The following is a 19,387-nucleotide window of genomic DNA, read 5'->3' on the forward strand; positions in this document are numbered from 1 at the left end:
CTCGCTGTCATTACCCACGTGAGCACTGAAGTCTCCCAGCAGGACAACAGAGTCTCCAGGTGGAGCACCTTCCAGGGACTCTAAGAAGGCTGGGTACTCTGAACTGACACCTGGCGCATAAGTGCAGATGACAGTCAGGACCCGTTCCCCGACCCTAAAGCGCATGGTAGATATATTTAACCTAAATATATGGGTCATGTGATTTAAACATGCAAGGTAAATGCTTAACACAATGAGTCCACTATATAAACACTTCATTGTGAGTATGCATAGTATATATGAGTATATGTTATTAAACACAATTTATGAGAGTAACTGTAATTACATGTCTAGTGTATACAGGTATATATGCCATAATAAAATTCAAAACACATTGTCGGGGGAGGAAACACGAGAGACTTAATGAAAACAAAAAATCAAAGCAGGAATTCAGAAATGTGCACAGAAGTAAATAAAATGTAATACACTTAAAATAATTAATAAAAAAATAACACAAAAAAACCCTCAACCTAAACCCAAACTGTAATATATTCATCGATAATTCCAAACCCAGAAAAAGCAATATGGCAGGGAGATGACAGAAGTAGCTGATAATTTTCTACAGCTTTACTTACACCTATTTCTCACTATTTGTCATTTACACACATGTTATAACTGCAAAAAAAAAAAAAACAACCCAAAAAACAAGTATTTGTATTTAGAAGTATGAAGTAAAAGTGTTAAATATCATTTCTGTGTTGGATAAGGCTTAATGTTTAACTGATAAGCATTACATTAAAATAAATGCTCCCATCCAAATGAACCAAGAGTATACACATCAACTTAAAACATTAAATTATGATATTTAAAACATGCAACAAAATCAAAATGCTTTTGGAAACCGTAAGCTCAGACTCTTACAATTAAAACCATAAATCTCAGGTTTGAATGGGGAAATGCATTACATGCCTTTACGCTCTGCTACAAGTGATCAAAAACATACTGCATTTTTTTTTTTAAAAAAAAGAAAGAAATCAAAGCATGATTTAGACCCTTGTGATTAACACCTTATTATTAGCAGTTTTACCTAATATCTTAGTTAATTAGCAGTTTTAATTAATATCTATAATATTCAAATGCTCTGTGTATAAAATTCATTAAAAGTCAAAAGTACACATCAACATAAAATTAAAAGAGAGCAAAACAAATATTATTGTGACAGTATCTAAAGACCTCCTGTCTCTATCAGTGTTTCCTCAGGGATGTTCTGTGGGTCATCAGGCCTCAGCTGTTTCTGTGGAGCAAATCACATCAGCTTCTGGATGGATCAGTTGTATTGTAAATAAACACATTGTTCACAGTAATAAGCAAAATAGTTCATGATCAAAGCCCTTTAAACAATTTGTGAGATTTTAAGATTTACCCAGTATGTTTTTTTTTTTTTTCATCTTGACCGCCATTAATTCATCATAATGTTTCTTCACCACCTGAAGATGATCTGAAACATCTAAAAACAAAGTATTTGTATTCATTAAATATTTATTGTTAGTGTTTGTATTGAGAGGATTCGTAATACTTTATATATTCTGTTTACCTGGCAGTGAGCAGGCCTCAGTCTTGAGTGAGAAGTCAATGGATTCCTTCATGGTTTTCTTCAGTGTCCTCAGAACAGTTTCCTAATTTATTATCAAACCCTTTGTTAGTTTTTACAGCGGTAACTATTGAATCCAAGAATAACTGGACAAGAGATAAATTATTGACATGATATGTGTTTCAAAGCTACTTCGACATTTTTGCGCATCTCACCAAAATCAAGAAAATACATTCATATAATTTGTTGATTTTAAATTGTAACAAACCTTCAAATCGCTCAACTGCTCCAACATGACATTTTTTGCCTCTTCAAACATGTACTTCTTTGAGTGCACATGCCTTTCAATAGTGTGTCTCATCTTCTTCAGGGTGCCTCGTCCTTCAAATGCTGCTGCTTCTACAAGGAGACAAAAAATATTTATGCACAGTTGAATGGAAATACAGTGGTTCCTCGCTATAACGCGGTTCCCTTTTCGCAGCCTCGTTGTTTTGTGGATTTTTTTTTTGTGCAATTTTGCATGTTGTATTTTTTTTTTTTACAGCACATTGTGTTCTGCGTCCTGATTGATTGACAGTGGTCTACAGTGAATCTCATGCTGTGTCTTCTGTACAGTACAGAATGCGCTCAGCTTGTCAAATGTACATAAATCTTTGATCGCTAACAGTGTAACTTTGAAGTGCTGCACTTAACGTAAGTTTTCTCTCCAATAAACATAAAAAAAAACCACACTGCAAAGCAGAAGATGAAGCATCACCAAACTTTCACCAAGCTTTCAAACCAACTTCCTCCCAAGCCAAAAACTAAAAAATATGATGAAGCATATCTTGCCTTTGGACAGACATGGCCACTCTGTGTGAGGATCTTAATGTATTCTACGCTAGATTTGACACAACGAACACCACAAGACCGAACAGTGTACACACCGTGGATGACGTCAGTGTGCACACTGTCTGAGGAGGATGCGCAGACGTGATTCAGGAAGCTGAATGCACGTAAAGCTACTGATCTGGACGGGATCCCCGGCCATGACCTCAAGTCATGTGTGGCTCAGCTGGCTGAAGTGTTTACACACATCTTCAAACTTTCCCTCTCTGTGTCTGTAGTCCCAGCCTGCTTCAAAACGGCCACCATTGTCCCTGTACCCAAATCCAAATCACCTGTGCCCGCCTCCTGACCCCCCGCCTCCTGCCCGGCTCATCGACAGACACCCAGCCTTCACTGTCCAGCATATCCTGGATGTGCGGCGGCGAGGTAGAGGGCAGCAGAGCTGGGCAGATCGTTGATATTTGACCCTGTGATGATTTCTGACTTTTTAAGGTCAGAGGTGTGACCGGCCGCAAGGAGGCATCCAGTGTTTTTCAACAGAGCCGGCTGTTCCACCTCTGGGAGGAGCCACCGTGTTCCTGCTCATTGCTCTCACCTGTGGGTAATTAAGCCATCAACATATAAGGCCGGCGCTCTCAACTTCTCTTCGCCAGATTCTCACCTAACCACAGTTAGTGCAGACCACCCCTGTATTTTGTACACGTCATAGAAAACTACCTTGACGTCATAGCAAACCATACCTGAACTTATTTCAGTGGCTCTGACCCTTCCCTGGGACCCAGCCATCCAGTCTGACTCTCCCTTTGGCCCTAACAACAGTTGACACTTCACTGATTGTTTATGTAGCTCAAGTCGCAGAAGCGCTCCTTCATTTTGCTTTTGTTCTTAGCGCAAGTTAAAATACACAGCTCAGTTTTGTAGCCTTGTTTCCTTACACTTGTTGTGTAAAAAACAGCAAAAAAATTTGGGAACCACTACCTTAATTCATTTCTTTCTTACCTCTATAGCATTTTTTCATATTATCCTTGATTGTCTCTGTCAGACTGTTGTAGATCAGTTTCTTTTGTGTGAGGATGGTTTTGTTGAGCTTTGCCTTTATTTTATTTTCCTGAGAAACATGAAATATGGATTAACATTATTTAAAACAACATCAAGGTAAAATACGTACTAGTTCAGGGTTTAAATGACTTTCTAATAATAGATAAACTATCAGGGTCATTAATAGGGAAGTTCTTTTACCTCTGTCTGGAGAAATATCAATTGCAGTTCAACATCTTTGTACTTTTCAATCAATGAATCAGTGCTGAGTGAAAACGCATCGATGGCGCCATTAAAATGTCCACATTTTACGTCATTTCTGAATGTTGTAAAGATATAGTTTATAATGGCAGTATTAGCAAGTTTATAATATAATACAATTTTATAATATAGTGCAATTTGGATACATGTATTGTTGTACATATTGGTGCTGTTCAGAATTAGATTATTCTCACGGGAAGGTCTTTCTGAATTTTTCATCAATGCTTTCAGTCAAGTAAGACGCTAAAGTCACGTTGAGGTTTTTTGGTTTTCCTTTTTTTGGTTTCTGGATCCCATCATTCCTAACTGAGGACTTTAGTGTCCTGTGAAAAGTTCCGTCACTCATTTTCTGAAACAAAGGAGTAGTTTTGAATTTTTTGTTTAAACATGGTAACAAAGTAACCTGTTTTTGATCTAATTGTAATTAAAAACATACACTGGGGTGTAAGAAGGACTTCAGTTTTTTTTCACATAAATTTTGGGATTTTTCAACTCCCTCACTTAGGCGTTGTTCAAAAGCTTTTATAATTTTTTCAATTGCTTTTTTGACTTGATTAAGTTGGATGAACAACTTTCCCTCAAGGAGATCATACAGATCGTTTTTTTGTTCAACCTGAAAAAAAGAAAGATCATTATTTAGGGCAGTAAAACATAACATATTGGTTCTTTACTCATTTTTGAGGGGATCTTGACAAACTCAGGTTTTTAACATGAAGCTCATGCATAAGTTCAGTCAGATAGGTCTGTCATCATTCGACTGCCTCTGTCTATTCTTCAGCTCACTTCCATTTTCCCACACTATCGACCTCATTACTCTAGTCAATGATTTTTTTTTTCTGCAAGCAAGTTTTTGCTTGCAGCAAAGCAGCTTCTGTTCTCTGTGCTTTTATCTGCTCTTCTGTCATTCTGCCTTTCAGATTCTCAATCATGCAACTCGCCTCCTCCCCATCATGCATTTTTATGAACTTTAAAAAGATTATGAATGAGGCTTTATTGCCTGCTCTTACCACTTCTCTTATTGTGGCTCCTTGAATCAAAGACAGAATTCCATAAGCTCCAGACACATAGTTTAAGGTCTCTGAATGAGTGTCATTTAGATTTTTCAAAATTTCCTTAAGTTTTGGTATTTCTGTTAAAAAATTGAAAAGGACATGAATCTGAGCAATACATTTTCTGTTACACAAAAACATACCTTAAGTCGCTGTATGTTCATTCATAAAGTGACTTCACCTACCATTGTGATCTGGATTTGCATTCTCCCCTTTAAGGAACTCTGTGGAGCTCACTGTGAAGACTTTGAAACAATCCTCACTGAAGTGATTCTGAGAACATTTTTGATAGTTAGTGTTTCTTTTTGGGGCAGAAGATACAAGATATTTTTTTTTTTTGATTTTGCTGTCAGATTATAAATTTACCTTAATTAATTTCCGCCTTTTGAATTCATTCATCACTGCACTCTTGATTTTCTTTCTTTTAGAAAGGAAAGAAAAATTGGATGTAAAATTAATTTACTGTTAGTATTGTAATGGAAAATTTTGATTATTCTCATTTAAACTGTAAGCATTTGAGTGCATACTCAGTTGTGTTTTTTAAATATATTTTGTAAAGAATATTATACATCGCATATTGTGATATTAGGACCAATATCTCATAGAATGTAATAATAATATATTAGACATTCCTTATAATGTCTAATAATGTTTTATTAGATGAAAATAAGCAATATTAGCATACCTGTAAAATCGCAAATGATAGTTCTAAAATTAATTTGTCATTTGTATCAAAGTGTGTTGGTGTGCTTAGCAAGATAGCCACACTGGAGACCATGAACAGTTTCCTTGAGTGTGTATTACCCTGGTTAGCTGCTATTGATGACTGCACCAAACAAGAAGGCGCCATCGAGGCTTTAGCCTGTGTCATGGAGCAGCTGGATGTGGACATCGTGCCCTACATCGTGCTGCTGGTGGTACCAGTGCTAGGCCGTATGAGCGACCCCAGCGACAGCATTCGTTTCATGGCCACACAGTGCTTTGCTACACTCATCCGCCTGCTGCCACTAGAGGCGGGTATACCAGACCCTCCTGCCATGTCTGCTGACCTGATCCGGCAGAAAGCTAGAGAACGTCACTTCCTGGAGCAGCTGCTAGATGGCAGAAAGTTGGAGAACTACAAAATCCCGGTGCCCATTAAAGCAGAGCTCCGGAAGTACCAGCAGGATGGAGTGAACTGGTTAGCATTCCTGAACAAATACAAGCTGCATGGGATCCTGTGTGATGACATGGGTCTCGGCAAGACGCTGCAGTCCATCTGCATTCTGGCAGGCGATCACTACCTCAGGGCACAGGAATATGCCAAGACTAAAGCAGCAGACTGCAGCCCCCTGCCCTCTCTGGTGGTGTGTCCTCCCACGCTGACTGGCCACTGGGTGGACGAAGTGGGCAAGTTCTGCGCCAAAGAGTACCTCAACCCGTTGCACTACACTGGGCCTCCTACAGAGCGGATGCGGCTGCAACACCAAGTGAAAAAAAGTGTGGCCTACTACAATGGGAAACCTTAGCTTCTGTTGTAATGGACATCCTCAGTCTTAAATTAACATGAGTGAAGTGTATGATCACCATGTGCATCTGTGCCAATCTTTCTTTGTAATTTGCATTTTTGGCGTATTTGACTTACAGATCATCTGGGTTTTCATGATCTGACTTGGTGCAGATAAAATAAATTTGCTGACACTCGCCACCATTTCCCAGCAGGCTGCTGGCATTTTCCAGGATGTCCCAGGCTTCTTTTTCTGATGCTGCTTGATTCATTTCAGTCACAATCCACACAGCTGAACAACTGGCAACAAACTGGAAATGAAATAAAAGTATGTAAATTATAAATAAATAATGCTTTGATGAAAGATGACATGACTTCTGTGAATTACCCCTGTCCACATTCTATCTCTGCTTCTGTTACAGTCACCATTTGCAGGAAGGTCCACAAGTGTGACATGATCAAGAAAATCATTGTCTGGCACTTTGACAGTCACACACTTCACAAGCGGCCAGTACAACCTCTTTACTTCTTCTGTCTCATTTGACTCACTTCTTGTGTATTTCACAAATTTTTCAGACAACCCTTCAGCCTGCAAAATAGTAACAGGATGAATTACATTAAAATAAAGACATTTTAATGTATGTGCTCATAACAAAGGTTTTATAAATTGCATGAAAAAGACAGTAAATGAAAATAAATGCTGTCTCAAAAATCTGAAATGAAAACCAGGAAAATAAATCCAAAGCAATCCAAAGTTTCTTTTTTTTAATAAAAAAACAAAGCTTTTTTAGATTTTACTGTGGATCACACTAAGTGGACTGGTTATTATATGGTGCTTTCTTCTACTACATGGGTGATCGTGGCTCAAGAATTGGGAGTTCATCTTGTAATCGGAAGGTTGCCGGTTCGAGCCCTGGACAGTCTCGGTCGTTGTGTCCTTGGGCAAGACACTTCACTTACCCCCTACTGGTGATGGCCAGAGGGGCCAATGGTGCAATATGGCAGCCTCGCTTCTGTCAGTCTGCCCCAGGGAAGCTGTGGCTACAACTGTAGCTTGCCTCCACCAGTGTGTGAATGTGAGAGTGAATGAATAGTGGAATTGTAAAGCGCTTTGAGGGCCTCAAAAAGCGTTATATAAATGCAATCCATTATTATTATTAGTAGTATGTAAACATTTAAAGCACTTTTTACAACTTGCCTCATTACCCCAAATACTTTTTTCTAGGTATGCTTTTTCTAGCTAACATTTACAAATATTCACACTCTGATGGATGCATTGAAGATCAACTGGGGGTTGGTAGATATTTGGCATGCAGACTCAGGGGAGCCACGGATTGAAGCTCTGATTAATAGGCGACCTGCTCAACCTCCTGAGCTACACCCACTGAGGCAACAGTAATTGCATTAGCATGTGAATTAGTAGCATAGGCTATTGAATCTTTACGGTTTTATGATAAGCTCAGCCAGTCAGCAGACTTCAAGTCTAAAATACTGTGGTATGTTTTTTTTTTTTTTTTTTTTTTACTTCTGTATACAAATGTGAAACTCTTGAACACCTTCACAAAGAAAACTTCAAGCTCAACAGTAACAGGATAATCAGACAGCAACAGGATAGCGAACCATAAAATTTTAACCACCACAATTGTTACTTGTTTTTTTTCCCCCCTGTTTGTTGGGTGCCAAACATTTTGAATGGAATTTCTCAGGTGGCACATCAACACATTGCCGACATATATCTGCTCAGCAATACACTGGGGCAACATCTGCTTCACCAGTGCTTTTTTTCTGTCTGCACTTTCCAAGTAGGGAGGCATTAAATAGCATTGACATCATCTTTATACTGAAAAGGTGCAGCATCACGGTAGCTTAACACATCTTTAGTGACTTCCTACTGCTCTCTATGTGATGCCACACATTGATCTTGTATCTCACCAAAACTGTGGTCTAATATATGCTTTAAACTGCAAGTATTCCTATGTTCTACAGGAGAAGAACTTAATTTTATTTTGGTCTGTATTACTGCACACTTACTGAGTCACTTTTCAAAATTTTTGTCTTGGATGTTCGAAACTCTGGAATATCTATGAAATATTTGTTGTCCATGAGGCTGTGAGGGGATCTTTCTTTCCACTCTTCTCCATACAGCGCTGATAACTTTTCATCAGCATCAAAAAAATCATCATTACTACCACCACCACCATCATCATCATCATCGTCGTTGTCTTCAAGAACCTCTTTTAGTGACTTCAACTCACTTTTCCAATCCTTAAAAAAATAAAATAAAATTGCATCTTGATTTTTGTAGCTACATTGTAACACATTACTTTACTTCAAGAATCACTGTGTTCATATTTCATTCTACCTCTTTTGTAATGAACTCGATGTGTGCCTCATACTTTGATCCACTGGTAGCCTCCACCTTTATCATTACTGAGGTACATGCACTGACACTTCCAGAAGCCAACAGGCCCTTCTTATTTATGATGGCATTGATTAAAGAGCTCTTTCCAGCCCCAGTTTTACCAAAGACACCAACCAGGTGCCTCTTTTCTGTCTCCAGATCCTTGGTTTTATCCCTGTTGAAAAAGTTTAAATATGGATTAACTGATCCAGTCTCAGAAACAAACTGAAAATGTGGCAAAATCAGAAAGATTTGTTTTTGAAAATTTGTTTTTAAAAATCATTAGAATATTTATTGTTGTCTTTTGTTTTATTTTAAAGTCTCTGAAGACTACATACATGCAAAACATGAAATATTAATCAGTATTCAAAAGCTACTGATCACCTCTAAAAACTGAGATTATGGTTTCTGGTACAATTCACCTTAATACTGGAATGAACTGCATCACAGCTGCATGTTGAGCTCTGACAGAGTTTAAATCTTTAGTATCTCTATTATAATAAAGGGGGAATAAAATATTCCTCCATTTCTTTGTTTCTTTTTGGTACAACTTACTTTCTAGCATTTTTGCCCCCTTCCTAATCTTTCTGAGACATGTTGACATCAAATACAATATGATCTTATTTTTTTCTTAAAATGGTGCATTTTCTCATCTTAAGAATTTGATATGTTTTTGTCATCTATTGTCAATACACTTTCAGAGTAAAAGATTTCATGAATGTTTTTATTTTCATTTGACAGATGTCCCAACTTTCTTGGAATTGGTTGGAAGAACATCCAACAAAAATAGGAAATCTTTTTTACTCACTTTAGGAAAGCACTGAGCTTGTCACGGCCATGTAGTCCTTCACTGACATGTTTCATTATGTCTTTGACATCAGACAGTATTTCTGTTTCTGTCAGAGTGAAAGTGAAGAACTAATAAGTAGGAACCAGGAACCAGTGTAATGCAAAATGTGGCCCACTGATATGCAAAGCAGGAAAACGTGTGAGGATTTTCACATGTTTATACTGTATGGCTATTTTTTTTTTAATGCCCATTAGTATTTTTCATTATATATTTATATATGTACCTGACTGTGATCCTGCTGCACAGTTGTATTGTTGTTTAGGAGCTGGTTGCCATTGGCTGAACTCACCCTGAAGATGATCTGACTTTCTCTTTCTTTTTTGGATTTCTTTTTTTTTTTTTTTAAAGAAAAAAAAGAAGAAAACAGTTTCTCTCAAGATTGAAACTTCTGATAACACAGGTCAACAAAATTTCTTTTTGTAGTCATCAGAAACCAAAATACACTTTTCTAAACCAGCTTTTCATGCTGATTTCAGATCTGCTTTCATTTTTTTCCCAGTCACATCGACTTTTTAAATTATGACTAATTCAAAGTTTACTAAAACTAATAATTTAAACTAATTATAGTTTGCAATGGACTTGCATGCAGTTTTTATTAAACCGCACGGACAGATCAAGTAACTGTTTCAATATTTTCATTGTGAAGTCAGATAGATGCACACTGTCGCATAGATATAATGATCAGGGTCAGTCAGCTACCACGGTTTCTTCAAAAAGAGATTTTCTTGTGTATACTGTATCTGGATTGTCAGGCAATGGATCATCATGAGGAACAGGCCTTACTGCAGAATCCAGGCTGGGATATACAATTTTGTGCTTATTTTCAGCTGAGAATCTTGTATTGGCGCTGCAAAAACAGCAATCATTGATGATCTTGCGGTTCCTGCCACATTATCGGGACTTCAAATGGTATTGCTACCCTTTGTAGATTTAGCCAGTCATGCAGTCCATTGGAACACTTAGTCCTGCTCGGCCAGTGGAGAGCCAAAGTACAATTTATATATCTTCTTAAGGTCTGTGGTAATGGGGCGACATTATGCTTTCAAACTTATCTCTGATGATTTTGACCTGTGTAATTAAGTTTAAAAGCTGCAAAAATACTACTGTGAGAATAAACATATTAGATGCAATAAAATGAGAACGACAGACATTTTTCTTACCCTTTTCACTTTTGGATGGCGAATCCTGAGGATGAATAGAAATATTTGACTTTCATGTTTGAAATTAAACTACTATAGTTGTACATATATGCATAATTGAATTTATACAGGAAATTATAGCACCTGTATAGGGACACATTGCTCTTTAACAAACTTAAAAAAACAACAACAACAACAAAAACAACTTTCACGTGCACTTTTTACAGTGTGCAAACCATGTAAAAATAAGTATACAGACTTACATTCTCCAATAGTACAATGATTAAAACATGAAAACCTTTCATATCATTTCCTCTCAATAAACATGATCCCATGAGTCAATGTTTCTGCCTCATTCAGAACCAGTGACACGGACCTAGAGACCAGTTGGTAACCACCAGCTGCTAGAGTAAAATGTGTACTCAAACATCAGGCAACTACATCAGTTTAGTGTTCGGTGGAGGTTGTAAGGATTTTAGGTTGCCGACTGGTCTCTAGGGTTGTGTGACTGGAGCTTTACTTTGACTTAGGTCACCTTAGTGTATATGTATGACAAATGAAGGCATGCTGGTTCATTATCTGAAATTCAATAATCCTTAGCCGATCCAAATCAGCTGTTTCTTTAGACTCTTGTTTGCAGAGCAGGTAAGGTTAAGTGCAAATCAATGTAAAATGAATACTTTAAAAATGTAAGTTACAATACGGATATTGAAGAGGAGTGCCATGAAACAGGTTTTGACTTACTTGAACAGAAATATTAACTGCTTGCTTTTGTGGTTGAGTTGTATTTTGCTCTTCCTAACATAATGAAAACATTGCAAATCCATCAGCAAAAAATAAAAGAATTTTTGTGAATAATATTGCTATCACAGATACATTGAAAGTTAAAGTAGTTTGCACATAATAATTCTACAACAAATTTATCTGTAAGCATTAACAAGAGTGAGATTTTTCCAGACAAAAGGAAAGAAATGTTGAAGGATTTATTTACCTTTAACAGCTTTAGTTTATTGTTGAATTTCACTCTAGGTCCAGCTTTTGTGATCAATTGATTCATTTCCCGATCATCAAGATGATATAGACTTTCCTCATCAATTTCTTGAGCTGTAATAAAATTAAATAGCAGAAAAATTTATTATTTATAAAATTACTTGAGAAGTACTTTTTTTTTTTTTTAGGAGATTCCAGTCTTAGGACATTTTCTTTTGCTTACACATTTTGTGTAGTAAATATGCAAACCGCAAGTGATTTTCTACTCCCCAAGCATAGACAACATTCAAAACTGATCATGCTATAGTACAGAACACCATTTAAATGTGTATTAATAGGCCTTATTTTTCAAAGTTAAGAGAACGTATAAGTATCAATAACTGTAGCCATCACTAATTCACAGTAATATTTACCTTCAAATGCCTCAATCCATTCACTTAGTTTCCATTCAGTCAGTTTGTTTCGCACAAAATCATCCATGACCAAGAATAGAAACTGTAAGATAAATTGTAATTTCTGATCCTGTTAAGGTGAACGAGCGGACTCAAGCGCAGAACTCTGAACGGTTTCAATTAAAGAGAGTTTATTTACAGTGACACCAGGCGCTTTAAACAACCGTGCAGGGCAACTGGTGCTCCCGGGAATCCAGGGAAAAGGGAACACGTCCAAAACTCCTCTTCTCACTCGCCAGTCACTCACACGTCCTCTTTGTATGATACACGACGTCCACATACGAATATCCTAACTTACGACAAAGTCAAGGTAAAACAGGCAGGGGACCAGGAGGGTCTGTACACGGGGAGAGAACACAAATTTGAGATCCACGGAAACACGACTACGGAAAGCGCGATAAACCACCTGTACTACACTGACTTAAATGGTAAAACGATATGTGACAAGTAGCACAGAGCCGCCGCCCTGTGCAGCCGGTGAGTGGCGAAATTGCAGGTGCGTAGGCAAAGAGCGTGAACCACTGACTGTAGAAAATGTGGGCGACCTGACAGCTTCCCATAAGGCTGGCTACATTATAGATCATAAACCCCCTCAGATTTTTTTCTTGAGTTGCATTCTGCCATTTTAAGTAATTCTTATCACATTAATTTGGGTTTAAGGGGCCGTTTTTCTCATAACTTTATTTTAATAATTAACTAGATCAAAGGTGTCGAACTCCAGACATCCAGGGCAGGTGTCCTGCAGGTTTTAGATGTTTTCTTGATTATGTAAACCGTGAGAAGCTTACATATCTTGTGCAGAGCGGGCGTATTCGGTATGAACTGTCAAAACGAGTTGAGCATTAAATTACACTAATGGATGGACTGATGGATTATTGCAGTTTTTCTAAGTCTAACCTGCTTCTTAAGATAATACATGATTTAATTTGCTACTTAGCAATTGTATTACATTAAAAAGCAGTGCTAGCTAGCAGTTCTTTATTTTATTTAAGTAAAAAGTCCTAGTTGATTATCTTGATCTATCCAGTTTTGTCAATGAAAAAAAGAGTAATTTACCTAAGAAGCTTATAAATGATCTATGAAAACATGGCTTGCTCACAGTTAGTGACATAGTTAGATATTGTTGTCTATTCAAGACTTTAATAGAGCTCCATAATTTAGGTTTTTAGTGTTGAAATACTTTGTCCAGCTGTCGTGGTCTGTTCATTGTTTGTACATTTAAAAAAAAAATCAAATTGTGTATACGGCTGTTCAACCAGAATAGACCTTTGTTAGTAAGCACCAGAAATTCTGTTGGTTTAGAAATATTATGTTTTAGATTAACTGGTGACGGTCAAGAGCTACTGCCGACAAACCGGGAAGTAATTGAATATTTCGTTTTTTTAAATTATTTCATTTCCTCGTTTGTTTTATAACCACAACAAAGTCTGCTGCTGCTATGCTTTTGGGAAAAAAGAGAATGTGAGTACGGACTCGCGATTTGTACAATTGGAATGCCAGCGTACTTGATGATGTCACAGGTCCGGAGTTTTTACTGCCGTCCCCTCTTAATTTAACTGTGAGTAATATGTTATGAAGCTTAACTTTAATCACAGCCAAACCGGTTTACTCAGGAACAAATAAAACACTGAAATAAACCAAATATTAACATTTAGAAGTGATCTAAGTGACTTATATATCATGTTTAACCTCAGTAGTGAAATCTCTATTAATAAAAATAGTGTACGTGTACATACGTGTACATACCTTAATAAAAACAAGCAGGTGAGATGTTAGAACGCTTTTATTTTTATTTTAGTGGACATGCAATACAATAGACAGCTACTGGGGTTTGTTTAACCTGAGTAGCGAAAAGACCGCGGGGGTGTTGAAAACGATGTGCCGGGAGTCCGCTGTTCTCGCCGGCTCTAATAATCCTCGACCTTGCTGTCTGCTATGGAGCTGGCGGGTCACAGACATCTCCGAAAACGTCGGAGCGCGTTTGGAAATATATTATATCTTGATAAATCGAGCAGATATTTGAAGTTTACACAGCTACATTCTCGCTTGAAAATAACTTAAGTTGATTTTGTGACCCAGAAAGAGTAATATTTAAAAGTTTTTGAGTTTTGGACGAAATGCATTCTGGGATATTTAGCTGTGCCACGTCCACACAAGTCATCACCGATGCATGCTCGATAAAACGGGCGGAGCGAGAACACATCCGGGACTTTTTCGCGTTCTCGGTGTCACTACCCGATCCGTACCGGAAACCCGATCGGTACCCCGCATGCGCAAATCTTACGTCACTTCCTCTCTTTGCCAACATTGCGACATTGGTTGTGTCCAAATTCATGGGCAGCATCCTCCTGAGGACCCGGCCTTCGCGGTCTACGTGGGCCGGGTCCTCAGAAGGTCGGGTAGGCCGGAAGTAAACGGCTGTGAAATTGGACGGTCTAGCCTTGTGATTAGCGTCACCGCTGTCTCGGTGGAGTTCAATAAACTCAGCCGTCTGCTCCTTGCTATCTAAAATATAACAGGACACTGGCATAAATTCTTGACCGTCTCACACTTCTGTTTAATCAGTTTTCTGTTTGACATTTAGTCAGCGGTGTAAAAACCAAGGAGGAACCCACCCGGGGGATTAATAAAGTTTTATTTTATCTAATCTAATCTAATAACTTTAATCTCAGCCAAACCGATTTACTCATGAACAGTGTTGGGGAGTAATGGAATACATGTACCGCCGTTACGTATTTAGAATACAAAATATGAGTAACTGTATTCCGTTACAGTTAGCGTTTAAAAAGGTGGTATTCAGAATACAGTTACTTTGTTGAAATAAATGGAATACACTGGGGTACTTTCCTGTTTCATATTGTCGCGGGTCAGGACTGTTTGGGTTTTGTTTGACAGCTACGTTCTGTTGTTCCAGGCAGCAGCGTTACGGTTGCCATGGTTACAGGGCGACGCTCTCTCTCTCTCTCTGCGACTGTGTTTCCTGGGTGAGAGAGCGCCTTTTCGTTGTTGTTGTTGTTGTGCTAAGCTAACAGGCAGAATGCTACAAGCATAGCTCTAAAGAATGTAGCCTCATGGGCAGTGTAGTCCGTGCTGCTGGGAGAATGGACTGGCATACACGTTATGTGTCTGTGAGCGCTAGGAGGGAGAAAAAGGGGAGTGGAAAGGTACGAGCAGTCATCGAGCAAAAATGGGAGCTGGAAGCATGTAAATATAATAATAACCACTGCAGCCAAGAAGAGTGCCTGACGAGCCCAGTTGTAAGTAAGCTATTAAGACTCGACTGTACACTGTGTTCGTGTTTTCCTCCGAAAACAACAAGTTCCGTTGGAGCAGTCTTTCAACGCCTCTCTCTGTCTGTCGCAAGAAAAGTTGACCCACACAACAAAGTAGAGCTATTTTTCGGCTACCAGCCGACAGGGACCCCGCCGTATTATGCTGGGCTTACACTGTGCGATTTTTTCAGTCGCGCGATTCAGCTCCTGCTCAAACTGTACGATTGACTCGCAGGGGTTAGAAGTTCATAGGTCACGATGCAGGGTCTCACACTATACGGCCCGATGCTCTCATGCGACCTGAGTGCTCACACTGTGCGTCCATAAAAATGAAGGTTATAACAGAAATTCTGTCGCTCGCTCTCCCTCTCCGTCTTTCACTCACACAGACACACCACCACCATCAACTTTGCTAAATTGCTAATGAAAAACATTGGTCAGGCAGCTGTGATTGAGCAGCAGTGTCGATCCAACTATTTTCACGGTTGTTGTGGTCGTGATAATTTTGTGAGGCCAGATCGAAAGGGCTCGGATGGTTCTACAAGTTGTGCCTCCATCGCTTGTGTCCAGATCACACGCTGCACTGCCGTGCTACGCCGTCTTTTTCGCTGACATTTGTGTTTGCGCGTGCGCAGTGTGGCAAACTGCGGTGACACCCTCACGACCAAGCGATTGATGATCGGGAGCTGGTTGTGAGGTGTCAATCGCTTCTCGTTACCCCACGTATACTACACGATGCACGAAGCACGATGAAGGCCAAAATCGGGCCGATCGCCAAAACGATCGCATGACTTAAAAATCGGCTCAAAATGGGCCAAAAATCGCACAGTGTAAGCCCAGCATTAGTCAGAGGTCCCTTTACTACAGTTCGGAGCCGCGGACCTTCAGTAATAGTAATAAATCACACAGCAATAGTACATTCACGTTGTTGTAAAAAGCATGATAATATTGTAGCGGGTCAGGGCTGTTCGGGGTTCTGCTTGTACAGTTATGTTTTGTGTATGTTGCCATGGTGACGGGTGACGCCCTCTCGCTGCGACGGTGTGTCCTTCCGGGGTCAGAGGGCGCCCTATGTGTGTTGTGGTTGCTGCGCTGAGCAGTTAGCTAGTGGCAGTGTGTTCTTCTGCAAATGTAATAAACGGCTGTGCTCCCTGGCTAGCTCACGGGAAGCAAGACCAAACGATACCTCCGTCTCCTCCTTGTCTGAACTCGCCACAATATATTAAGTAATCCAAAGTATTCAGAATACGTTACTGTCATTGAGTAACGTAACGGAATACGTTACAGAATACATTTTGGGGCATGTATTCTGTATTCTGTAATGGAATACATTTTAAAAGTAACCTTCCCAACACTGCTCATGAACAAATAAAACACTGAAAAAAGCCCAACAATAACATTTTAAGGTTGTCTAAGTGACTTATACAGTGGGGCAAAAAAGTATTTAGTCAGCCACCGATTGTGCAAGTTCCCCCACCTAAAATGATGACAGAGGTCAGTAATTTGCACCAGAGGTACACTTCAACTGTGAGAGACAGAATGTGAAAAAAAAATCCATGAATTCACATGGTAGGATTTGTAAAGAATTTATTCGTAAATCAGGGTGGAAAATAAGTATTTGGTCACCTCAAACAAGGAAAATCTCTGGCTCTCACAGACCTGTAACGTCTTCTGTAAGACGCTTTTCTGTCCCCCACTCGTTACCTGTATGAATGGCACCTGTTTGAACTCATCATCTGTATAAAAGACACCTGTCCACAGAATCAAACAGTCAGACTCCAAACTCCGCCATGGCCAAGACCAAAGAGCTTTCGAAGGACACCAGGAAAAGTATTGTAGACCTGCACCAGACTGGGAAGAGTGAATCTACAATAAGCAAGCAGCTTGGTGTGAAAAAATCAACTGTGGGAGCAATCATCAGAAAATGGAAGACATACAAGACCACTGATAATCTCCCTCGATCTGGGGCTCCACGCAAGATCTCATCCCGTGGGGTCAAAATGATGATGAGAACGGTGAGCAAAGATCCCAGAACCACACGGGGGGACCTGGTGAATGACCTGCAGAGAGCTGGGACCAAAGTAACAAAGGTCACCATCAGTAACACACTACAACGGCAGGGAATCAAATCCCGCAGTGCCAGACGTGTTCCGCTGCTGAAGCCAGTGCATGTCCAGGCCCGTCTGAAGTTTGCCAGAGAGCACATGGATGATACAGCAGAGGATTGGGAGAATGTCATGTGGTCAGATGAAACCAAAGTAGAACTTTTTGGTATAAACTCAACTCGTCGTGTTTGGAGGAAGAAGAATACTGAGTTGCATCCCAAGAACACCATACCTACTGTGAAGCATGGGGGTGGAAACATCATGCTATGGGGCTGTTTTTCTGCCAAGGGGACAGGACGACTGATCCGTGTTAAGGACAGAATGAATGGGGCCATGTATCGTGAGATTTTGAGCCAAAACCTCCTTCCATCAGTGAGAACTTTGAAGATGAAACGAGGCTGGGTCTTCCAACATGACAATGATCCAAAACACACCGCCCGGGCAACAAAGGAGTGGCTCCGTAAGAAGCATTTGAAAGTCCTGGAGTGGCCTAGCCAGTCTCCAGACCTCAACCCCATAGAAAATCTGTGGCGGGAGTTGAAAGTCCGTGTTGCTCGGCGACAGCCCCAAAACATCACTGCTCTCGAGAAGATCTGCATGGAGGAATGGGCCAAAATACCAGCTACTGTGTGTGCAAACCTGGTAAAGACCTATAGTAAACGTTTGACCTCTGTTATTGCCAACAAAGGTTATGTTACAAAGTATTGAGTTGTATTTTTGTTATTGACCAAATACTTATTTTCCACCCTGATTTACGAATAAATTCTTTACAAATCCTACCATGTGGATTCATGGATTTTTTTTTCACATTCTGTCTCTCACAGTTGAAGTGTACCTCTGGTGCAAATTACTGACCTCTGTCATCATTTTAAGTGGGGGAAGTTGCACAATTGGTGGCTGACTAAATACTTTTTTGCCCCACTGTATATTACGTTTAACCCGAGCAGCGAAAGTCCGCGGTGATCTGAAAATGATGTGCCGGGAGTTGTGCCGTTCTCGGCCGCATCAGTGACCCTCGAGCTCCCGGCTAGCTATCAAGCTGGTGGGTAGCAGACGTCTCCAAAAACGTCGAAGCACTTTTGCAAATATGTGATATCTTGATAAACCGAGCAGATATTTGATGTTTGCTACTTTCTCGCCTGAAAATATGTTAAACGTTTATTTTGTGACCCAGAAAGATTAGTATGAGTAATTTTAAAACTTAGTAGCGGCCGCCATTGTTGGAAACTGGAGTTTGGCTGGGCTGGCATATCCCAGAATTATGAATTCTGGGATACGGTAGGCCACGAAGGACACACTCGACCCATCCTTCAAATTCGGGGAAAAGGAGGACGCATTTGTCGGCTGCATTCGGAGGAGTCTATGAATTTGGACAGCCTTCAGCGCGTTGCTGTGACGTAATCGGTCTACAAATGCGGCCTCAGGAGGATGCAGCCCATGAATTTGGACTTGACAATTCTATCCGGTTGTTCAGTGATGACGTGACGAATCCTACTTCCGGGTCTAAAGTAGTCTGCGTTTAATATGGCTTTTGTGTTGTTAACATGTTTAATGTTATGTATTTTCTTCTATTTGATCTCAAAAAGCTCCTAAAACAGTCAGTGATCCCTGTTGACCTCCCTCGGCTTTTATTACCGCTAATCATTTATTTAAGCTCAGTTTTTAAAACCTTAGGATGTAACTACAGCCCAGCCCATGCAGCAGTATATGAATGACTAACCTCGTACTGTGGATGGATTATCTCAGTTGTTCTCCTGGCTGAAGTTTGGTCCTTTTACAGCATCCTGCCATGCGATTACATTTGTTCCTGACCACCGAGAACACTCACGTTAACTTTTATCGAGTGGAAAAAAAGTTAGCTTGTTTATATTATGCTAACATAGCTGTGTCGCTAGCGGTCACGTAGCACATCATTATATACCAGCTAGCCCAACTTCAGTAACCCT

The 19,387-nt window shown here is 39.6% G+C and overlaps 1 protein-coding gene across 5 annotated transcripts; it reads right to left on the reverse strand.

Annotated features, from left to right (window-relative positions):
* Positions 1-270: 270 nt before the first annotated feature.
* Positions 271-12,720, reverse strand: LOC120745372 (nuclear GTPase SLIP-GC-like). Of its 5 annotated transcripts, none has more exons than XM_040050184.1 (22): positions 12,204-12,719; positions 12,026-12,107; positions 11,614-11,726; positions 11,367-11,420; positions 10,644-10,668; positions 9,707-9,811; positions 9,442-9,529; positions 8,595-8,808; positions 8,264-8,497; positions 6,621-6,821; positions 6,371-6,543; positions 5,113-5,167; positions 4,932-5,019; positions 4,705-4,826; positions 4,134-4,310; positions 3,892-4,046; positions 3,638-3,755; positions 3,398-3,506; positions 1,839-1,969; positions 1,574-1,655; positions 1,403-1,486; positions 271-1,297 (listed from the first exon to the last, which is right to left on the reverse strand). In XM_040050184.1, exons 1-22 carry the CDS (start codon positions 12,342-12,344, stop codon positions 1,257-1,259), a joined length of 2,592 nt encoding a protein of 863 aa, XP_039906118.1. In that variant the 5' UTR covers positions 12,345-12,719; the 3' UTR covers positions 271-1,256. The 5 variants fall into 5 exon arrangements, with proteins under 5 accessions (XP_039906118.1, XP_039906127.1, XP_039906143.1 ...); XM_040050193.1 differs by having other exon boundaries at positions 271-1,273; positions 12,204-12,715; XM_040050209.1 differs by lacking the exon at positions 8,264-8,497 and having other exon boundaries at positions 12,204-12,720.
* Between the last annotated feature and the right edge of the window lie 6,667 nt (positions 12,721-19,387).

Source organism: Simochromis diagramma, unplaced genomic scaffold, assembly GCF_900408965.1.
Source record: "Simochromis diagramma unplaced genomic scaffold, fSimDia1.1 OVJJ01000321.1, whole genome shotgun sequence".
In the NCBI taxonomy this organism is placed as follows: Eukaryota; Metazoa; Chordata; class Actinopteri; order Cichliformes; family Cichlidae; genus Simochromis; species Simochromis diagramma.